The sequence below is a fragment of the Tiliqua scincoides genome, chromosome 2 (assembly GCF_035046505.1).
Source record: "Tiliqua scincoides isolate rTilSci1 chromosome 2, rTilSci1.hap2, whole genome shotgun sequence".
NCBI classification, from domain to species: domain Eukaryota; kingdom Metazoa; phylum Chordata; class Lepidosauria; order Squamata; family Scincidae; genus Tiliqua; species Tiliqua scincoides.
Genome location: NC_089822.1, coordinates 64,205,176 through 64,227,670, shown reverse-complemented (window position 1 = coordinate 64,227,670; position 22,495 = coordinate 64,205,176). Strand labels below are relative to the sequence as shown.

The 22,495-nt window shown below is 38.3% G+C and overlaps 1 protein-coding gene across 5 annotated transcripts in view; it reads right to left on the bottom strand.

The window, feature by feature from the left end:
• Positions 1-22,495, bottom strand: part of AGTPBP1 (ATP/GTP binding carboxypeptidase 1) — a 68,937-nt gene that overhangs the window by 27,731 nt on the left and 18,711 nt on the right. For 4 of the 5 annotated variants that reach the window (XM_066613756.1, XM_066613753.1, XM_066613755.1 and 1 more), the window contains exons 3-13: positions 16,509-16,636; positions 15,145-15,212; positions 14,329-14,392; positions 13,924-14,070; positions 12,361-12,492; positions 9,264-9,357; positions 8,433-8,470; positions 7,380-7,588; positions 5,914-6,091; positions 2,215-2,312; positions 856-972 (exon numbers count right to left, since the gene is read on the bottom strand). In XM_066613756.1, the coding sequence (XP_066469853.1) occupies positions 856-972; positions 2,215-2,312; positions 5,914-6,091; positions 7,380-7,588; positions 8,433-8,470; positions 9,264-9,357; positions 12,361-12,492; positions 13,924-14,070; positions 14,329-14,392; positions 15,145-15,212; positions 16,509-16,636 (1,273 nt within the window). Of the gene's footprint in view, positions 1-855; positions 973-2,214; positions 2,313-5,913; positions 6,092-7,379; positions 7,589-8,432; positions 8,471-9,263; positions 9,358-12,360; positions 12,493-13,923; positions 14,071-14,328; positions 14,393-15,144; positions 15,252-16,508; positions 16,637-22,495 lie in introns of those variants that run through there. The other variant, XM_066613757.1, reaches the window with a different exon arrangement.

Here is a 22,495-nt window from a genome sequence, read left to right as displayed (position 1 = left end):
CCTCTTAATTTATTTTTTGGCAGTCTAGAAGCCTTGTCAGTTGAAGAGCAGGATACAAAAATTTCAAATAAATAAATGTGTCAAAAAGATGTGTTCTAAAGTTTTCTATCTGAACTTGTAACAATATCTGTGAATTATGCAACCTGGTTAATAGTGATACAATAATTTGCTGTACCTTCTCGCTGTGATTCAGTTATCTTAGAATGACACTCTTACAATGTAAACATTCAAAACTTCCATTTTAATAGCTGCCCAAAAATATCTTTCATAAACTCTCTCTCTCTCTTATCCCCACCCTTAATTAATACGAATGTAGTCAAAACAGGAACAAGCAGAAGATTTCTGAGTATGTGCTAAGCTCCAAAGATATGAAACACTGGGTATAAGGACTGAAATAATGGAGTCTTTCTTGTCTTTAAAAAAAGAGACAACCAAAAGGGACCAAAAAAAAGCCTCTAAATGCTTTACATCTAAGGAAGGTCTGGATTTCTAGAGAGACATTGTTATGACTTGGAACTTCCTGCTGGGTGAACAGAAAAGGATTTTTCAATATTATAGCAACATAATTTTGAGCTGAACTTCACAGTTGACTATGTGAAACACAGAGAGGAGGAAGAGAATGGAGACAGAGAAAAGAAAGGAAAAAATGGGAAGGTTTGAAGTGGGGAGCCTTGTTCAATACTGAATACTGCAATGCAACCCCTGTAGCCTAACACTGTAATCCAGAGTATGCTTACACTGAACTAAGCTTCATTGTATCCAATGGGACTTGCAAGAAGATACACATATTGCAACATTTTATTATGGGACCCCTCTTGTATAATGCTAGTTATACAAGAAAATATACCCTTATACCTGAAAATCTTCTATAAGTTCGGGGAAAAACTGTTCATACATCTTCAGATCTTCTATGGGTCGTCCTAATTCCTGCTTTGGTTTCAATTTGTTGATATCAGTCTCAATATCATCATTCTGACAAAATAAAAACAAACCCACCACAAAAATCAACCTGCGTTATGAAAAATCTTGTGCAATAAGTAATAACATTAACATGAAAAACATCAAGAATTCATTTTATATTTTAAACAAAGTACACCTGCATCTCTCAAGGAAAAAGTACATCTTACTGACTGAACTGTTGGCATTAAAAATGGTTTTATAATGATAAGTAAACACATTCTGATTATTTGTCAGAACCATTATAATACTGTATATTGTAAAAGAAAACCTACAATACAAGGTGTATAATTTTCTATAAAAATATAAGAAATAAGACTTTTGTTCATTGATTTGACCTACTTTATGAGACAGTCTGGCAGCAACACACCTTACAATTATGTTAAGGCAGTACCTTAACTTAATCGAGTAGATCCTCACATACAAGTACATCCTGTATATTTGGAGGCAACAATCTTAAAATGTGAGTTTGTTTGGTACTACCTGGTTGCATTATTTTTTAACTTGATTATTGCTTACATTAAAAAGGGATAGTACTAGTTTAGTTTAGTTTAGTTCAGAAAACAATGTAAACATGGCACAAAAGGTCTGGATTAAAAACCTTTGAACAAAAGTGTTTTTCTTAGATATCCTACATTTTTAAAAAATGCATTACAAGAGTATGTGGATATTTAAAAAAAGTGAAATCTGTCATTCAGTATTTAGCAAGCATGTACACATACCCTTGACAACTATTCATGTAATCAATGCTATCTGCATTGAAATTTGGCTGCCAGATCAGAATGGTTGCCGCTAGGGAAAACAAATCAAAGAATGAGCAAGGCTTAAGCCAGCAACAGAATGGAGGTGATCAAGAAGAGCAGTGATGCTCCAGGTAAAACCATCTTTATTGCCCCTTTGCCCTAATCCACAATTCCTTGCATGCAGCAGAAGGTTGCCCACAAAGATCTCTGATGTTTTCCAGATGAAAAGATGGAAACTAGGGAAGTTCAACAGGTTTGTGAAATACTGCAATTAAAATTAATATACAAGTAGAGATATAGAGAACCTGTAATAACAAATGATTAAAACAAAACAAATGATTCGTTTTAGTGTCATTTTCTACCTCATTTTAACAACTGAACCACAATCAGCACAATAGTTTATGATTTCGAAAAACAAAATGCATGACCAAGCAATTTTTTTTAAAAAGTTATGAAAACAATCCCACAACAGCATACAAAAGTCTTAATCTATTAATTGGATTCTAGTTCTAACCTTAAAAAGTTGATCTATGTCCTCTTCATTATCATTTTCAATCTCAGATTCTGTTTCTGTGTCATCGTTGTCATCACTCTCATCTACTACGTCATCCACTGTGATATAAAATGCTCTATAAGTAGGGCAGATGTACGTTTTCTATAACATGTACATCCCAGAAAAGAAATGATGCATGTGAAACTTTTCACTCATCAACTGAAACTAATACCACATATGAATTAAAATTCCCATGAGACCGCATAGTGCATATAATTTAACAACTCAGGTTCTCCATATTACAGAAACAACCTATTAAACTTTTTCCCAGTTAGACTGCGTGGAACAAATCTATAGTAGAACATTTCACTTATTTTTCATATAAAGGCAAAGCATTCTGTCAGAAAATGGAACATTTCACAAGGGATACACTGCATGAACTGACAAAGCCTTGTCATAAAAGATGCCTGCTCAATCTCAATGAACATTTCATCAGAACTGACATACAGGGACTCCAGTCACACAAAGAAGACCACAAAAGGTAGATAGCTCATGCCAAAATGTTTTCTCAGTATTGCCCACCTGGAGAAATGGGTAAAGTATAGAGAAATCCAAGCTTCGTTTCTGGGAATTTTACTCTTTCTAGGGCTCTCTGACATCACTGAATACTGGAATTCAGGAAAGCACAGCATAGCATTGTGATATAACTGCTTGAGAATAAGATTATTTATACACGGGAAAAAGATCCTCAAGACTGTAACAGAACATTATAAGCTCTGAAATCCCTTCAGTTTGGTAAAGGGAGTTCCAAAACTCAATTTGGCTGAGGTAACATGACAGTGGGGGCAGAAAAGCATTTGCAAAAGATAAATAGCTATCTTCCCTGCAATCCCTTCCCCACCCAAAAAAAAAAAATCCCTCTTTTTCCCCAATCAGGTTTTTTTCTGGTTTAGAAATCAGGACTAAAAAATAAATTTAAAATGATTTGCAGGGGAGAAGTTGCAGACAGGTAAGAAATAATCTACCATTCGTACCCCATTTTGAAAGTAGCCTCAAGGCCTTTATTTCCTAGGGAGAAACACACAACACGGGAATCCTATGTTTGTCTTATAACATGGAGTTTAAGTATAGTTCCTGTGCTAATCATAACTTGCACTAATATAGCAGCAATTACAGGAAGTACAGCATTACTAGAATTTAGCCAGTTGAAGAGAATAATGCCTCTATTCAGTTTGACAACTTTTATTATAGTGACCACTAAAAGAACTTGAAAGATCATAAGGCTATTTTTAAAGGTCCTGAAATTTGGCACTTGCGGCAAGTGACGAGGCAAATATCAGTTCCAAAGCATCCCCATTAACATAATTCCACTGGCAAAAAGGAGAAAGCCACACATGAGGTTTCCATTTTCCCTTCTAGATTCTGAGCCAGTAACATAAATAGTAAAATGAAAAATGAGAAAGCTGTGCAGCAAACAGTATCACTGCTCTATGTTAAAAGCAGCCCTATAAAAGGTATACACACAGCTCTACTTTCATTACTAGACTTGAGCTGGGACACTCACCACTCTCACAGGGTGAGGGTAACTGCAGTGATAAATGAATCAACAGCACAATGATAAGCGAAGGAAAAGCAGCAATGATTAAATGAAGAAAGTAGACAGCCACATCTTGAGTATTAATTGCAAATATTATGTTAAGAAGTGTACAACTATTCTAGCCAGTCTTCACAGGACAACCTCTTCTGACAAAGAAAAATATATGTGTCTTAAAAAAAATTAATATACCTTGAAATGTAAAAATGATAGCACTTGTACTTTTTTTTTTTTAAACAGGTACCCATCAGAAAGTCAAATCACATGACCACTACTCAACAGGCACCCAAACAGTCTCAATTTCAAGCCTAAAATGGTGGGGTGGAAGTGAACCACCTTCATTCCTGAAAAAAAAACAAGAAGTACCTCCACACCTGACACATAAAGGTTTCAATCTTTTGAAATCTGAGTCAGACTTTTTGATTTAATCCTATTGCTCCATTCAAACACATTAATGCAATGGTTCTCAAACTTTCCAGGAGATTTACTCCAGGAGTAAGTCTTTGCAGGGAGGGAGCAGCGAAGCGATCCCCAGAACCTGCAGGGAAAGGGAGGCTATTTTTAAACTAAACATACATGCTCTCAGGATCCGGGAGGTGTGGGGAGCCCCACAGAGCACTTGCAGGGCTCCCTGCAGCTTCTAAATAGTGAAAGCTGCAAGTGCAACGAAACCAGAAATTCCACTTCCGGTTTAATCACACTTGCAAGTTTCACTATTTATAAGCCGCCGGGAGACCTGCAAGCGCTCTGCGGGGCTCCCCACACCTCCCAGACCATGTGAGCACATATGTTTAGTTTAAAAACAGCCCCCCTTCATCCGCAGGGGCGTGATTCTGGGGATCACTTCACTGCTTCCTCCCTCCCCTGCCCCCTAAAGGGAACAGGGCATAGTTACACAAGCTGGTGGGTCACGACTCACCAGTTTGAGTACCACTACATTAATGATTTTAAAAAGATTTGCAAGGCAATGAATGAATTGGAAAAAGCTAAACTAACTGAAATGGCTATTGTTTTGCTTAACAGGTCAAAATGAAAATTAAGGACCAAAGATGAGATATAAAAACTACAGTATATATATCAGGGGTCTCCAAACTTTTTGGCCAGAGGGCCACATCAAATATCTGGCACAGTGTTGAAGGTAGGAAAAAAATTTAAATATAAAATTTATATAAATAAATTAGAGATAGATGAGTGAATAAATGAATGGGTTCATTCATTCAACCTCTCTGGCCCTTAGAACACCCTCCAGATGCAACCAGAGCATAGTTCCAGTCATGTTCAGCAAAGTGGGCCAGGAGCTTTCAAGAGACAAGAGGCTGGCACGCACGCGCACGCACACACACAGAGTCTCATATGTAACACAGACACAGACTTCAAACAATTTATTTTTTGAATAAAAAAATATTCCAGCACTGACATAAGGGCAATGCAGCACTGAGGTAAGGGAAGAAACATTCCCTTACTTTGAGGAGGCCTCTGTGAGTGACACCCAACTGCAGGATGCAGCACATGTTCCACTGGCACCGCTATGCCATTGCTGGAAAGCACTGACATAAGGGGTTAGGATTGCGCCCTCTGTAAACTTTGTCATATTAGTAGTTCAGAAGTGCAAACTCAGCAGTGGCACTCCTGACCATGATGCCACCGGAGCTACAGCTGCAAATGGCCGCCTCTCCACCAGTCACACTGGTTATCTCCTGCCCAGACTCCTTCAGAGAGCCGGAGAGGGTGCAAGCCTCCTTCCCAACCCTCAGAAGGCCTTTTAAGACATTCAGAGGGCCTAAAAAGTGACTTCCTGTTTCTCCAAGAAGCCTGAGTGACTTTTTAGGCACTCCAAAGGGCTTACAAGGCTTTCAGTGAGTCAGGGAGGCTGCATGCAGTCTCTCCAGTTCTCAGACGGCCTCCAGGCAGGAGGCAGCCCACACAACCAGTGGGGAGGCATGGCATGAATGGGGGGCTTTGCCTCTGCCTCCAGACGTTGCCCGGGGTCACATGACCCCCTGGATACCCCTGCCAGGTACGCCAAGGGAATAGAGGCCTAAGTAATTTTAAAGCTCTATGTATAATTTTCTCTTGTATTGAGAGCAGATCAGATTTTGACAAGACCATTTCAAAATTAACCATACCTTCAGGAGGCAAATTATAAAGCTGAGCCACTGGTCCATTAACAGGAATGACAGGTAGTTGGAAATGGAAAGCACTTTTAATGGTGGGTAGTGGAAGACGATTTTTAGGATAGCATTTCCTCATTATTAGACTGGAAGTGTTGACTAGTGGATCAAGAGTTCTGACTGCAAGACATTCCTATTACAACAAACAAATCATTAAAAAGAAATATTGTACTGTTTATTAACTATGGCTCTAATGAGAAGGTCCATGGCAATGTGAACTTTTATATCAAATATCATTTGATAGAACATCAAATGCTCATTATACAATTTTAAATAATTTACAACAGTCCTTTAAACCTATCAGAAAAAATGTTGCAATTATTTCTAAGCATGGAAACTTGAATGCATAGTTTCCACATTGGATAATTAAAAATAATACACCTCTTGGTGATGTTCAATCCTTCTCCTCGACTATCAACATAGAGATGTGCTGTATTCAGGCATCATCTTTCGTTTAGTAATGCTACCCCAAGAACTTTGACAACAAAAAACCTGGTTTTATGAACACACAAACACCTACAGTATGCAATTTAGCTCAAGACAATTTTTTCAGACATAGGTACACAGATAAGGCGTTGGATGAAGCAGAAAAATCTAGGCCATACTGCACAAAACGAATACATTTCAAGCAATCATCTGCTAGTCTATTTGGTTAACACACAATTTTTTTTTGATTAGCAACTAGAACTCATTAATTCCCAGGGGATTAACAAGAACGAGGGGACAATGAGTCAATTGTTTTTAAGAGAGGAAAGTACATATAAAACAGAACTAGGTCTTTAGCAAAACCAGATCCACTAAAAGGATTTAATGAATATAAATTCTATAGATATACGTAAGTGTGGTGTTGGTCAGTTGTCAGGCTTTGAAAAAAGTTTTGGTATGCAAAAATGTAAAAATTCAAGCCATCTAAAGTCCTATCTGCAAGCCTCCTACCTTTAAAAACTACATAATGAGCTCCCCCCCACACACATTTTAAAAAGATATTTCAGACACTTTTAAAGGCTCTACTTGTACGTTCCCTTTGTGTGCCTTGTCCTATCCTGTTATTTTCCCTTTTTTAAAAAAACCTTTAGGTGATGATTGTGACCATTGGAAGATTATAATTAATACAAGAAAAATGCCAATTGTTATGTGACAAAGATATAAGCTAAAGGATATTCAAGTGAATATTCAACTTTAGAATGTTAAAAACAGTTGATCAAGCCGAATACAATTATCTGAGTAACTTGATTTTTCAGTGGAGAAAAATATCAATAATTGCAATAATTTAGTTTGTAAGATTCTGAAAATTGTAGCCAGATTTAGGAAACTGTATAAGTATATGATTATGATGTCATTTTAATAATATATAAAATACTAATTTAAAATGGTATATAAAAATGCTTTACCATGTATTTACAGTGATACATAAAACTTACTTGGGAAGTGTTGTACAGGATTTTCATCCCATTGACATCAAGAAATGCCTTTCTTCCCAACTTGATGCTTGTAACGCTTTTAATACACTGCAAGATTCCCTTGCGGATTAACATGTGCCTATGCCGGCTATCATGACGGTGCCAGTCTACATAAATTGATAACAGCATTTGAACATAGCCTCTGTCTACTGCTCTCCTGGCATTTGTTTCTTCAGGAAAAAGGGGAAAAAAGAGATTTTTAAAGTTGACATGAGATTATTAGCATTAACATGGTAAAGATTCAAACAAGGAAATTATTTTGTTTCTGATGTGAAGTTTGAATGCAATCCAGTAATAACATGACTTTCTGTAAAGTATAATACACTTGTATTACTGTTGTATTCGTATATTATATATTAAGGAAAAACATTTTAAAAGAAACATGTGAAATGGCTCTTAAAGACACTTAAAAAGATATTGAAATTCAAAGCTTTCAAAGTCAGTTTTGCTATAGATAAGGGTAGCTATCTTAGATATGATATGGCATGGTAGATCAGGGTACTGTAGGACCCTGTAGCTCAGGGTAGTGTCAGACTGTACTAGAGAGACCAAAATCCTACTCAGTCTTAAAGCTTACTAGGTGACTTTATGCCAGTCAAGTATTCTTTCATCCTAATTTACATACATGAATTTTGCAAGGAAAGTATGGAAGTGGGATGACCAAGCATGTCATTCTGATCTACTTGGAGAAGGAGCAGGATAGAAATATAATGATATCAATACATAAAAATAAATATGAGATGCAAGCCTCAGAAACATGATAAGTATTTCAAAATTACTAGCTATTACTTCAAAGCGTGCATGTTAGATCTGTGCTGCTCCTGCAGTTTTCTATTCCATAGGTCAGCAGAACACTCACCGTGAATTTCCTGACTCTCAACATCAACCCAAAGTTGAACTACTAAATTGCAAACTATAAAATGTCAACTTTCTATTTTAGTTTTGCATGCCTTGTGGCAATTTTACCTTTAATTGTAAATAAAATTTTGTTAACATATTGAGCAATATACTTACTTGATTTTAGCAAGGCAGCAAGAGTATCTAAAGCAACCCTATGAATATAAAAATGGCACACTAGTCAAATTTAAGTGACAAAGATCTAAAATTTAACAGTATGATCCTAGTAAAAATAACATTCAAAATATTTTCTTATTTGTTTTAAAGGTAATATGAAGTGTTTTTTCCCCTGTAATAGCATACACACAGCTCATTCATTCATGATACTGCCTTCATGACCATTTTCTCAAAGGATATTCTCCCAACTTTATATAGGAGTTCTTGTTAATACTACATGATGCAAAGATTTATAGACATTTTAGGAATATCAGTGTAACTGAGCGCTGAGTACATATGTATAGGATTAGGTTGTACATCATTTGTGCATCCAAATAAAGCGCAACTATGCTAAGCGAGCAATCCTATACAAACTTACCTGGGAGAAAGTCCCACTGAGGCATAATTCTGAGTAGACATACATAAGATTGCACTGTAAGTAAGATTATCCTATGTATATTTATAACTGTCAATGAACTGTTTCAGGTTTTATGACAATTGTTTGGGGGGAATCAAAATGTCCTACTGGGCACACAGAACAAATCATATGGTTGCCTGAATTGTGTGACCTATACATTAAAAGATGTAAAAGAAATGAAAATTGTATGTCAAATCTTGAGGAAAATGTCTTAATGACAGAAATGAATAGATTAGCTTAACTCTCAATGTACAAAAGAAAATTAAAACAAAACTGACCATTACATTTAACAGTATCATCCCTATCTTAAATACTATATTTAATATTTTCAATAACTTTTTTAAAAGTGTAACATATTCAAGTATTTTACTCACTTCATAAGACCAGTGTTCTTTTTGCTAAAAGGACCGATTATCTTAAATACAAGTTCCACAACTCCATTCTTACCCAAAGATACAGCATTTACAGCTGAAAACAAAAAGATAAATTTTTACACAGCAATGCAAAAATATTTATCTGTTTATTCATAAAACAATGCAATGGTACTATCTTACCAGCTTTTATTTTTCCAATATGTAATAAACTATCAAAATTGAAGTTTTTTTCAATATTGTATTTGAAGTATTATCTAGTGAATTTTCAAGCAAACTAAATGCAATTGCTTTTATAAAATTAGAGAACATTTGTTCTTATCTTAACTAATTTTTGTAGATTGTTTTTTAGTTACACATTGTTGTAAAGCAATGTTTCTCAATGTTCATCCCACATCCTATCACTTTGCATGCTCCAGCTATTGGAAGTACCACTGGAAGTAACTGGTGATTATGTTATCGCTGGTTACTTCTGAATTGGGAGGCCAGATGCAATGCAACAAAAAAGGGTAAGAGGCTCACAGTGGATAGGAGGGCTTTGCCTACTGAGCAAGGCCTCCTACCAGCAATCCTCTCATTGGATTGCTGGTCTCACTGCCAGGTGGCAGAGGTCTGGGAGTCCTGCACATACACCACCTTGAGTACCACGGGCTGAGAAACACTGCTGTAAAGCAAAGTACTGACAAATAAGCCACTCTATTGCACTTGTTCACAGCGTACTCTTAAAATGCCAGCAATCTAAAATTTATATGCACATATTAGAGATTACTTATCTGTACAATTTTAGAGCACCGATCAGTGGCAATCTTGGCTCCTGTGTTGCCTGGGGCCAAGACTGCAAAATGCTGTCCCACTTCTGATCATGTCCTGAGCCATTCTGAGGACCAGAGAAGCCGTGCACAGCCCCTCTGACACTCAGAAGACTTTTTAAGGCCTCTAGAATGGTCTTAGAACCCTTCTGAGGGTTGGGGACATGCAACCGTGGACCCCCCTCAGGTATGCCACTGGAACCAATAGAAATCTATAACTTAGTGGAAGCCTAGAACTGAGTAGTATTTTGGAAAAGGAAACATTTAGCAATGATTGAGAGACTGGGAGCTGCCACATAATGCAGGGCTCTATATCGTAAAGCCTCTCCGTGCTCCCCCCCCCCCAATTCTTGTCACTGAATTTCTACCACCTTTCATGGTTTATAGCTAGTATGTCAATAATTGTTAATACTAATAGCTGTTGGCATCCTTTAGTCTCGGAAGACTATGGTATCGCGCTCTGAATGGTGGCTCTGGAACAGTGTCCTCTCCAGTATGCGAAGCCTGGGTAAAGTAGGTATGGAGGATAGGCTGTTACCCATGCAGCAAATCCCCCTCTCCACATCACTGAAATGGTCCAATGGAAAGGCAGAAGCCAATACGGTTGGTTCCAGCGGCGTCGCAGGAGTTGCCAGAACGTGACTGTGTTCAGCCATGAACTGCGTCAGGGTCGTGTTTGTTAATCATATTCAATGAAAACCTCTGGTTAGCACCAATAAACATCAGTAATATCACACATAACCATAGTTAAGACCAGCCAAATGTTCCCCACCCAACTGATGCTACAGATCCACATCCCTACTGCCAGACAATCTGTGAAGTAAGACTTAAAACACAGTGCTCAGAGGTTTGCTCTACCACAATACAGGTAAATGTAATGCATCCAGTCCAGTCCTAGGCGAGGAAAGATGGGGTCTAAATATCTGAAAGGGGGGGCAGTCACATTAACTTCTCACAAAGCCTGAAGCATTTGCGTGTGTACGTACAATCAAATCATTGACCCCTTTTCAGAATGTGCAGGGGAATGTTCATGCAGACCTAATCGTATTTGCAATCACAGTTTTATATACAGGATTATAGTCAGTGTTTGGATTTTTTAAGAATATTACTGCGCTAGGTTTCACCACTAAAGGAAATGTAATATGAATATACTTTCAGATTATCTATGCATATTATCTAGATCTGTGTTTCTCAAACTGTGGGTTGCGGCCCATTTGGTGGGTTGTGACCTGATTGTTGGTGGTTCATGAAGCTTTAGCTGATAGCTGAGAAGGCAAATGCCTAGAACCCTAGGAAATGTGAAACTGAGCCTATTGCGCGTTTATTCACAAGTAGATGAACCTGCCTTAGTCCATTGGGAAGGGCAAGCTGAGAGGAATCCAATTACACCAGAATGGTTCCAATTCAATTAAGGCAGCCCCAAAAAACACCTGAGAAGGAAGTTCCTCCCTCCTAGCTAAAGAATGTATTGAACCCTATGGAAAGTGAAACTAAGGCACACAGTCGTGTTTACTCATGAGTGAGCAAATGTGCCTTGGTCAAGTCAGGCAAAGAGGAATGCAAGGCCACCAGAATGGTCCCTATCTGATCAACGTGGAATTCAACAAATGCCTCAGAAGGCAGCCCCCCTCCCCACATAAAAAGAATAAAATAGAGGCTTGAGCTAGTGAGGTGAATTTTTTTTTATTTTTTAGACTTGTAAAGCTAGAGGGGTCCTGATAATGATATGGTTTAGATATAAGAACTTAAATTGAACTGGGTTCTGGGTAGGGCTGAAAATCTTACTGATTTTTTTGTGGCGGAAGGTGTTATTTCAGGCAGGCTACAGAGAAAATTAACTTGATGGAACAGGACTGGTTACCCCTTATTTATTTGTTTCACTATAATTATTTATTTTAATTTCCTTGAGGATATCACTTCCGGCCAAGACATCACTTCCAGCAGGTCCCAGATTCATTCTAAAAAGTGGGTCCTGGTGCTAAAAGTTTGAGAACCACTGATCTAGATCATACTTACCTATGCAAATTAATCTAAAAACTGAAGTAGAGTGATGTCACTAGATTCAACAAAAATATCCTAAACAAAATACTACCCTTCTCTGACTCCCCCCCCCCCAGTGGACCAACAGGGTGATACCTAAGATGTTTATTTATAGATCTATATCCTGCCTTTCAATCAAAATGGTCCCCAGCAAGGTTTAAACAAGGAGATATCCATATGTAATATATCTTATCAACGGAGATCTATATAAATGGTGACAAATTGAGATAAAAGTGTATAGCAATACGTACAGTTAGATGCGTATACTCTTAACAACTGGAGACAGGGTAGCATTAATCTTTGATTCTGCAAGTTCTGTTTCACTACATTTAAGGTTATATTTAAAGCACCATTAATTCTCGCTCTCACTCCAAATTTTTTATCTGAAAAATCAAAGGGAACAGAAATCTTAATGGATATGCAAACTAAAAGGTATTCAGATATGCTTATGGAACAAATTAACTATATCTAAGCTAATTAACTAAATTAGTGACTTCACTGTAACTGAACCAGAGACAGGCAATTTTTTTTTTCAAAACAGTAATTATTCAGCAGATTTCTTTGTACTGTATGTATGCCAACAATTTTCTAGGACCATCAAATCACACAAATTCCCTATGCATCTTGAAAGTGAATCCCGTACTAGATCAAAAAGTTTACATTTCCAAACTAAGCTAGTCATATATGAAGGCAATATGCATTTCACTTCGAACTCCAACTTGTATCTTTCTACTTATCTCAATGTCAGTACTAGCTCAATTCAACATAAAATTTGGTATTCACAAGTTCTCTTGGCAAGTTTTTGGAAGATCTTCTACATTCTTCCAGTTTGTAAGGTTTTCAAGTGCCCCCCTCAATTTCATTTATTTTTCATCCAAGTCCTATATATAAGTCCTAGCTCATCTAGTTTGTGTAGCTTGTGGTATATAACTATAAACTTCAGAAACACAATTAGTACTAATCAGAATTAGCCTTTTACCTGCCAGTTTTCTACCTGACTGAATAGCCTATTAAACAAAATGATACTCCCACACATTCCCCCACATCCTTTTATTTCCCAGAGTGTTTGGCAGGGAAGTTCTAGACACATTCAGAATTGGTTAAAATCCTACTAATTTTTATTACCTTGGGGATGCTCTCCAAGTGATCTCATTCAACTGGACCATTTTGAATCAATCTCACTAATCACTCATCACAGCAATGACACATTCCACTCCAGAAGGCAGAAATGTAACTTCACAAGACAAAGACTATGTTTGGGGTTCAGATGCCAATAATAATTTTAGATGGAAAGGGGATTTTGCAATAATAAAACCCATACCTTGCATTCCACAGTGCAACATGTTAAGCACCGATGCACACAAGAATATAGGCATGCGCTGGTATCTATGGGGGGGCTCCATTTTGGAATACCCCACAGATACCTAAATCTGCAGATACCAGGAATGCCCCCACCCCTCCAGAGGCTCTTCTGAGTCCTAAAGAGGTCATGCACATCTGCCTGCAGCCTCTGTAGGGCTCAGAAGAGACTCTGGAGGGTGCAGGGGGGCCCCGCATCCACAAGTGATTCACGGATACAGGGCCTTTCTGTACTAAAGACAAGTTCATGACTGAGTCCTGTGTGATTACATCAGGGTTAACACCAGTGAGTTTTACACTCCACCAGGGCCAGGGAATTTCATAAAAGTATTAGGAATAATTTTATCCTTCTCCAGCAGGTATAACTCTTGTATAGGATACACAGCTTTCTTCCAGCAGTTCTCACCACATTAAAGGCAATAGCTGCAACAGGACTTTACTTAGGTTCAACTCACCTTTAGGACCAATTTTTGCAAGAAGAGAATGAAGTAGCACCATTAATTCTTCATTTGGTGGGGAATCTTTGCTGGCATTCACAAGCAACTGCAATAAAATATGTGTCCCGCCTTTAGAAACAAGAACACTTGCTCTTCGGCTACCACCTAGAAATAAAATAAAAGCCATCAGCAGAGATTCCAAAATACACAGTTCTAGAGCTTGTTTCCACTATATAGCCAGAGCAAATTGCATTTAAGAGGCCATATGAAATATTTATTCCTTTGATGACAGAAACACTACATACTTTGTATGCTTTCTTCAAAGAATATACTGGTTCAAAGAATATAACTATTCATTTGATTAACTCAAAGGCCCCACAAATTTACAGACACTATAAACTGTAATTTGATATAAAAACTTACTCACTGCCACCAACTCGATTAGTATGTTTAAGATATTCAATGTAGTTTGAAGATCTCGTGTGCTCTGAAATAATGGATAGGAAGTATTTCATAGTATTAGATGACACATTCCACAGTATATACCAGTGGTTCTCAAACATTTAGCACCGGGACCCACTTTTTTAGAATGAGAATCTGTCAGGACCCACCAGAAGTGACATCACCAAGCAGGAAAATTTTAGCAATCCTATCCACACTTACCTAGGAGTCAGTACCATTTACTACCATTGTTAAAAGAATATACATAGTAGCTTGTTAAATGTATACTTCTGTAACATTTCCCCAAATCCAGTCAAATACCATGGCAGCATCAAGTCTAATATATTAAAAATAAAATATTGAAATGAATGGGGACCCACCTAGTGGGTCCCGACCCACAGTTTGAGAAAATCTGGTATAAACAAACACAAAGCTTCAAACTCCAATTAGCTATACAAAAATATAACAAGTCTCTCATCAACAGGTTTAAAAAGGCTTAACTTGGCTGAATTACATCCTTTAAAAAAAATCACATGCTAAATAGTGGTCAAACAAACTAAAGTTGCCATTTGTTCTAAATGCTCCACCAGCTATCAGCTTCTGTATTAAGTTCTGAATCCTTTGTTTAAAAAGTTGTCATAACTAAAACATTTAAAGATTTCCTTTTAAGCAAACAGGCTTCTTGGTCAATTCCCAGCACAAAAAGATAGTGAATAAATTTTCACTAGGAAGAAACAAGCTATGGGAATTCAATTGTACAAGGAACTGTGACCACTGATAAAGTATAAAAAATTGTACCTCTAAAGTTGAGATAATAGTCTCAATTCCTGTGGAACCTTTGGCAGTCATCTCCTTCCTGATTTTTTCTAAAAGTTAAAGATGTAAATTTTTTCCAGTACATAAATCTGATAAATAGGAAGTTAACCACAGTTGAAATTAACCTAAAATCGCACAGAAAAGCTATTAATACATTGGCCAACAGTACAAAGTGAAGCTAAAAAATGAACTCCAGCACTAATGAATCTTTGTCTAAAAACTCATACATTTGTTTTAAAAATACATGAACATACAAAGCTACTTTACTAAGTCAAACCATTGGTCTAGCTAGCTCAGTATGACTGGCAGGTCTCCAGAGTTTTAGGCAGAGGTCTTTCCAAACTTATCCAAGAATGCTAGTTTGAATCTGGGATCATCTGCACAAAAAGCAAAGAAAGTCTAACATACTCAACTTTGAAATACCTTTACATGGGATAGTACAGATGTATATAACAGAGACATCTGTATATAAAAAGTCTTGCTACTCTTCAGCACAGGTTGGAGAACAGAGTAGAAAAAAATAGTTGAAAATAGTAAAAAAAAGAATAAGTTACCTACACCACCGTTTTGAGTGTCATTAGCTGCAAAAGACAGCAGCATATATTTCAAAGAAAAGGTTATCAAATTACACGGATTTAGTTGTGTTGGTTATTGAAACATTAGGAACAGGAGATATTGGAGCCTGCCCAAAAGCCCATACTAAACTTCTATGTAAGGCTGAAAGAAAACAGTACTAGGCAGGCAGATAAGCTGGCTGAGTCAGGGTGGCAGAAAGAAGCAACACAGCACTTGGGGCAAGATAAAAACAAGGAGCTTAAAGAAATCATGATGCATAGTCTCTCAAGAAACATTGAGGATAGGACGCAGAGGCAAAGATACAAGCAAGCATAATGACTTTAACAGTACAGGTGTGCACCACTTAACAACAGGAATACATTCTCAGATTCCTGTTGTTATACAATTAGGTTGTTAAGCAAACAATCAGCCCAATCTAGTGCCTTTGTTGTGTAAACAGACACTCCCTGCTAAAAACTAGCTGACTGCACAGGCTACTGGAGACAAATTCCCTCTTCTTTGCATTAAGAGCCTCTTTGTTGTGTAAACAGACACTCTGCTGCAGGCTATGGGAGATCTGACTAACTCATTAAGAGCCTCTTCATTAAGAGGAAGGCAGTTAAGCGATGCACGTCTGTACAATCAGAACATAGCTTTCTACTGTTTAAAGTAGAAATATCAGAAAGGATATATTTCTGGAAATGGCAACTCTGATGAACGAAACAGATCAAAAGACACAAAAGAAAGGGGAATACGACATCAATGGTTGATTTCAATGTACATGTACCTACCTTGACTTTGAGCCAGATGAAGTATCTTTGATGTAACATATCTGGCAGTGTCTGTTTCCACCAAACATTCTGCATTTATCTTTTCCAGCTGTGCCAAAAGGCTCACAATTCGAGAATTGTTTGTCAAACTAAAGAAAAGATACATTCATATTATTTATGTTGAAGTTCAATTTAATGACAAGTACTTTTTCAGTGCACAAAGTTTAAAATTAGGACCACAATGACTCAAGGAATGCATGTGAGAGAACCATACATGCAGCAGGCATTCATTTACTGTTCCCAAGCAGAGTTTTAAATTGTTTTCTCTTATAGGTTGTACATATAAGCTACTATCAAAATATATTAAATAAAAACTGATACAGAAAGGAAGAAATGAGATAAAAACAAATATCTAACATTAAATTCTATGTTTAGGGCAGAACTAGATATTATCTTACTTGCATTCCCAACTTTCCCATATTTCCCATCTTACATAATAGGAATTCAAGCAAGGAACTTATAGGAGATGATTTCCGAGAGAAAAGGGGCAATTTACGAACTCCTCCCCAGCCTGTTTTTCCTTAAGTTGGGCTTACATCTAGTTTACATCTAGTTTACATCACCTGGCAGGACAAAGTTCCAAACAACACAGTCCTGGAACGTGCTGGAATCCCTAGCATGTATGCACTGCTGAAACAGAGACGCCTGCGTTGGCTCGGTCATGTCGTGAGAATGGATGACGGCCGGATCCCAAAGGATCTCCTCTATGGAGAACTCGTGCAAGGAAAGCGCCCTATAGGTAGACCACAGCTGCGATACAAGGACATCTGCAAGAGGGATCTGAAGGCCTTAGGAGTGGACCTCAACAAGTGGGAAACCCTGGCCTCTGAGCGGCCCGCTTGGAGGCAGGCTGTGCAGCATGGCCTTTCCCAGTTTGAAGAGACACTTGGCCAACAGACTGAGGCAAAGAGGCAAAGAAGGAAGGCTCATAGCCGGGGAGACAGACCAGGGACAGACTGCACTTGCTCCCGTTGTGGAAGGGATTGTCACTCCCGAATTGGCCTTTTCAGCCACACTAGACGATGTTCCAAAACCACCTTTCAGAGCGCGATACCATAGTCTCTCGAGACTGAAGGTTGCCGCCAACAACAACAACATCTAGTTTTAGAGCTCAACAGAAAAAAAAAATCAAGATAGAATCAAGATAAAAATAATCTTGGAAGCATGAGCAGGGGAGGAGATCTAAGCATCTTCCACACACTCACATTAGTATTACAAGGGCCACACTGGACTGGTACCCAGTGGCGTTGTTAGGAGGGTGTGGGCCGCACTCGGTGATGTGCACAGTAAATGGTCACTAGTAGTGACCAAAATCGCTAAAACTGGTTTGTAGGAATAATACCATCATGTTTTATAACATTCAATGTGTGATTTACAGCAGAATGCAGTGAAACGAACTGTGTTGAAATCAAAAGGTATGGCCAAAAAACCAGTGTGAGTGGGGCGATGGTACATTCACCACGCTCACCACCTGGCTTGCATAGGAGAAGGTCCATCGTGGGGGTGACACACTGGCCTCCCGCACTGGGTGACACAAACCCAAGTGACACCACTGCTGGTACCTTTTGACATCTAGTTTTAATCTAAGGAGCCATAAAAAAAGATAAATAAAAACTTGATCAACCTATTCCTGCAGTTAATAAACAGTCTTCAACCTACGAAGAAGTCAATGTGTATATGTACCATTTTGAACTGTTACTGGGTTTGTCAATGTTACAATTGCAGCTATATTTCAGTTTCAAAACTAGTTTTGTTTCACTTGATATTTTAGAAATTTCCATTGTGACCAATGAAAAATGTCTCTAATTCCAAAATATCTATTGTGTAGTTCAACATATTCCAACAAAAGAAACAAGATTTCCCATAACAGGTCAAAGCCCCTTACCATTCTTAAATAGCATTGTTACTTCTAGCCATAATTCTTGAGTTATAGGACAAACTACAGTACATTTAGGACAATGAACATATCTAGTGTTGATTTATTCATACTTCTAACAACTAAGATTTATATATCCTACTCAGTGTTTTCTAGGATCATTCCTATACATATGCAAGACTTTATAAGAAGCTTTTCTTCAGATAAGAAGCCATTGCAATTTGAAGCAGTACCTAATAATAAATTGTCATTAAGAGTTTGAAGTTACAAATTCACCTCTAGGTTCCTTTTTCTTAATTTCTAGCAAACTGAACAGATTTGGTCAGAAATCATTCATATATAGGAGTCCTCTATTTGTTCAACTGGTTAGGGAATTGCACTGTCGAAAACCAGAAACTATCAAACCTTCACAAACTACAGAAACTTTCTGTGGTGGGAAGAAAGGGAAAGAAAAGCTGAGAACATGGACCTATGAACTGTCTCCTGGCTTTAACGTCATGTGTCATCCAAACAGCTATTAGTTGTTGTAGGTGGTTCTTCAGACTGGAGAGTGGGATTCAAAATGTTCTAGAAAGGATTGTATTCCTCTATAACAGTGGTTCTCACACATAGCACCAGGACCCACTTTTTAGAATGAGAATCTGTCAGGACCCACCCAAAGTGATGTCATCAAGCAGGCAAATTTAACAATCCAAGACAGCAATCCTACCCATTCTCACCCAGGAGTAAGTCCCATTTACTATCACTGTTAAAAGAATATACACAGTAGCTTGTTAAAAGTACAGGTTGTAACATTTCCCCAAATGCAGTCACTCACAAGGGTAGCATCAAGTCTAATATACTGTATTACAAAATAAAATATTTAAATGAATGGGGACCCAACTGAAATTGGCTTGCAACCCACCTAGTGGGTCCCAATCCACAATTTGAGAAACACTGCCCTATAAGGATCAAATTCACAGGTTGCATTATTGGCCTTTACTTTGGATGAAGTGGTTGACATTGGTGGCTGAAAGCATGTTCTAGCAGTTTAGCTGCAGCCCCACCAGGACAAATGTAGCCTGATCTTTATTGTCTAACCTTTGCCAATACTCATACTGGACTATTACAATGTGTTGCAATTGGTAATCTGAGAGAAGACTGCCTAACCGGTTGCTCCCTGTTCATGGAACACTTTCCTCACATGATACCATCATTGCTAAGTTTCAGGTGTCATGTGAAAACCACCTCATTTGCCTAATCCTTCCTATGAATGGTGAACTGTTCTCACTGTGTCTATTTTATCTACATTTTAAATCTACTGTCTTATAAAGCTTTGATGATGTATTGTTTTACCTGCTGTTGAACTGACTGCTTTACAATTTTATTTATGATGCTTTGGTGAAAGTTTTTTCCTGTTTTTAACTGATTGTTTTATTCTGTTGTGGCCTACTTTGAAATCTGAAAAGACAGATATCAGTAAGTAAATACCATGCTTAGAAAGTGGGTAGTATCAGTTACTGGAAACCAGAGCCAATAAGAAACTAACTGGCCCAGTTTGGTTTGTGGATAGTCAACTCATGGCACCTGAAACATTATGTTTGTGAAAGTGACTAGCATGATGTGCTACCCAGAACACCTCTCGATCCAGGAAAGATACAATTACCACTATGAAAATGTTTGTAATGGAAAACAGTTTAAATTGCTATTTCACAGAGCAGGCTTGATTCAAATAAAACCAATTAAAATCACTGAGCAGGTAAAAATCATGGATTTTAATGACTTCCTCCTTTTAAAAAGAAATAATTTAATACAATAAAACAAAGCCTTTTCATTGACCAAAATACCAATTAAAATGTTTACAATTCTGTGTACAAAATGTAATTATTTTACAATTGTATTTTTAAGCAAAGGGTTAGTCTAGACCAGGGGTGTCCAAACATTTTGGCAGGAAAGCCACATCATCTCTCTGACACTGTGTCGGGGGCCGGGAAAAAAAAAAGAATTAATTTACATTTAAAATTTGAATAAATTTACAAAAAGGAATTTATTAGAGATGGAACTTATATGAATGAATGAAGGTCTTGCAGTAGCTCAAAACCTATAAAAGGCCTTGCACAAAGCAAGGCCAGCCTTTCCTTTCCTTCACTGCCACTGTTGCATCACAGACGTGAAACAGCAAGTAGTGGAGGAAGGCCTCATCCCACATCTCAGGTGAGAGGTCAAACAGTCGCCCTCATGCTGAGAGCAGTTGCTTTGGGCCAGCATGGGTTCCAGCAAGGCTCTGGAGGGCCAGAGGCTCATTGGAGACTGGGGGCTCCCCAAAGGCCGGATTGGGAGCCCCTGAGGGCTACAAGTAGCCCCCGGGCTGGGGTTTGGGCACCCCTGGTCTAGACCAGCAGTGGCCAAAGTTGCGACCTCTGTGCACCCGGAATGCAGTCCCCATCTGGACCACAGCTTTCCGTTCCGCTCTGGCACAGCTTGTCATCTGGGTATAGACATGGGCAGCAGGATGCTCTGGGTAATCGTGTCTGTTGCCTGGCATCCCAGAAGGCTGTGTGACAGAAGGTCCAGGCAGATGTGACTGCCCAGTGTCCTGGTGTTCAGGTCTACCCAGACAAGTCGCACCAGGGCAGAACAGTAAGGTCTACTCACCGAGTGAATGGGTTAATCTGAACCCTGCATCTGGCCCCCAGGACGCGATTTGAGTGGGTCTAGACTTGTATCAGAAAGCAATTATTATTTTGTTTACCAGGACATTTTGATGATTCCTCTAGTTCAGCATTAGGTTTTAGATTAGTCACAGATCTCTTGGTGATTAATCATATCTGCTAAAATGTAGTACAGCATGATTTGTCTTTGCTGTCATCAGGTACCTTGATTCTAGCTCTAAGGATTTACAGTGATATTTAATCCTAGCATGGCAACCAAAAATGTCCAGTTCTGGTCGCCGCATCTCAAAAAAGTCATAGTGGAAATGGAAAAGGTGCAAAAGAGAGCGACTAAGATGATTATGGGGCTGGGGCACCTTCCTTATGAGGAAAGGCTACGGCGTTTGGGCCTCTTCAGCCTAGAAAAGAGACGCCTGAGGGAAGACATGATTGAGACATACAAAATTATGCAGGGGATGGACAGAGTGGATAGGGAGATGCTTTTTACACTCTCACATAATAGCAGAACCAGGGGACATCCACTAAAATTGAGTGTTGGGCAGGTTAGGACAGACAAAAGAAAATATTTCTTTACTCAGTGTGTGGCCGGTCTGTGGAACTCCTTGCCGCAGGATGTGGTGCTGGTGTCTAGCCTAGACACCTTTAAAAGGGGATTGGACAAGTTTTTGGAGGAAAAATCCATTATGGGCTACAAGCCATGATGTGTATGCGCAACCTCCTGATTTTAGAAATGGGTTATGTCAGAATGCCAGATGCAAAGGAGGGCACCAGGATGAGGTCTCTTGTTATCTGGTGTGCTCCCTGGGGCATTTGGTGGGCCGCTGTGAGATACAGGAAGCTGGACTAGATGGGCCTATGGCCTGATCCAGTGGGGCTGTTCTTATGTTCTTATTGACAAATTCACCAATTATTTTTGAAATTAAATATTTTTTTCCACGCTTCTGGTGAATTTTAAGAAGTGGCTCCAGAAAACATTCTGCTTTCCAACTTATAAAGCAGCTATATTATAAGTGACAATTTATTTTACACATACAGTGAAATACGGTCATCTGCAATCAAACAAAAAGTATATGACAGAAGTTTAATAAATACTGCCAGTGTTAGTTTACCAATGCTAAGATGGATTACTGATCCTTGGTCTGGAGTTATAAAACATGTTCCACTACTACAAGAAAATAGTTCTGCATTTAGAACTGCGATCATACAATTAGTACTATCTGATTTAAAATCAGGGGGTGCAAAAATAATCAATTTTTAATTTTATTATTCCAATTTTATTTTCCATCTCATGAGAGTAAACTGATCAGCCTGCAGACAACAGTTCTTCCTTAGTCTTTATGTAAAGACTTTATTTGGTAAGTCTGTTTTTATCTAAGCTTTGTTTGGTATCCTTCATAACATTCCTGCTTCAGACAAATAGC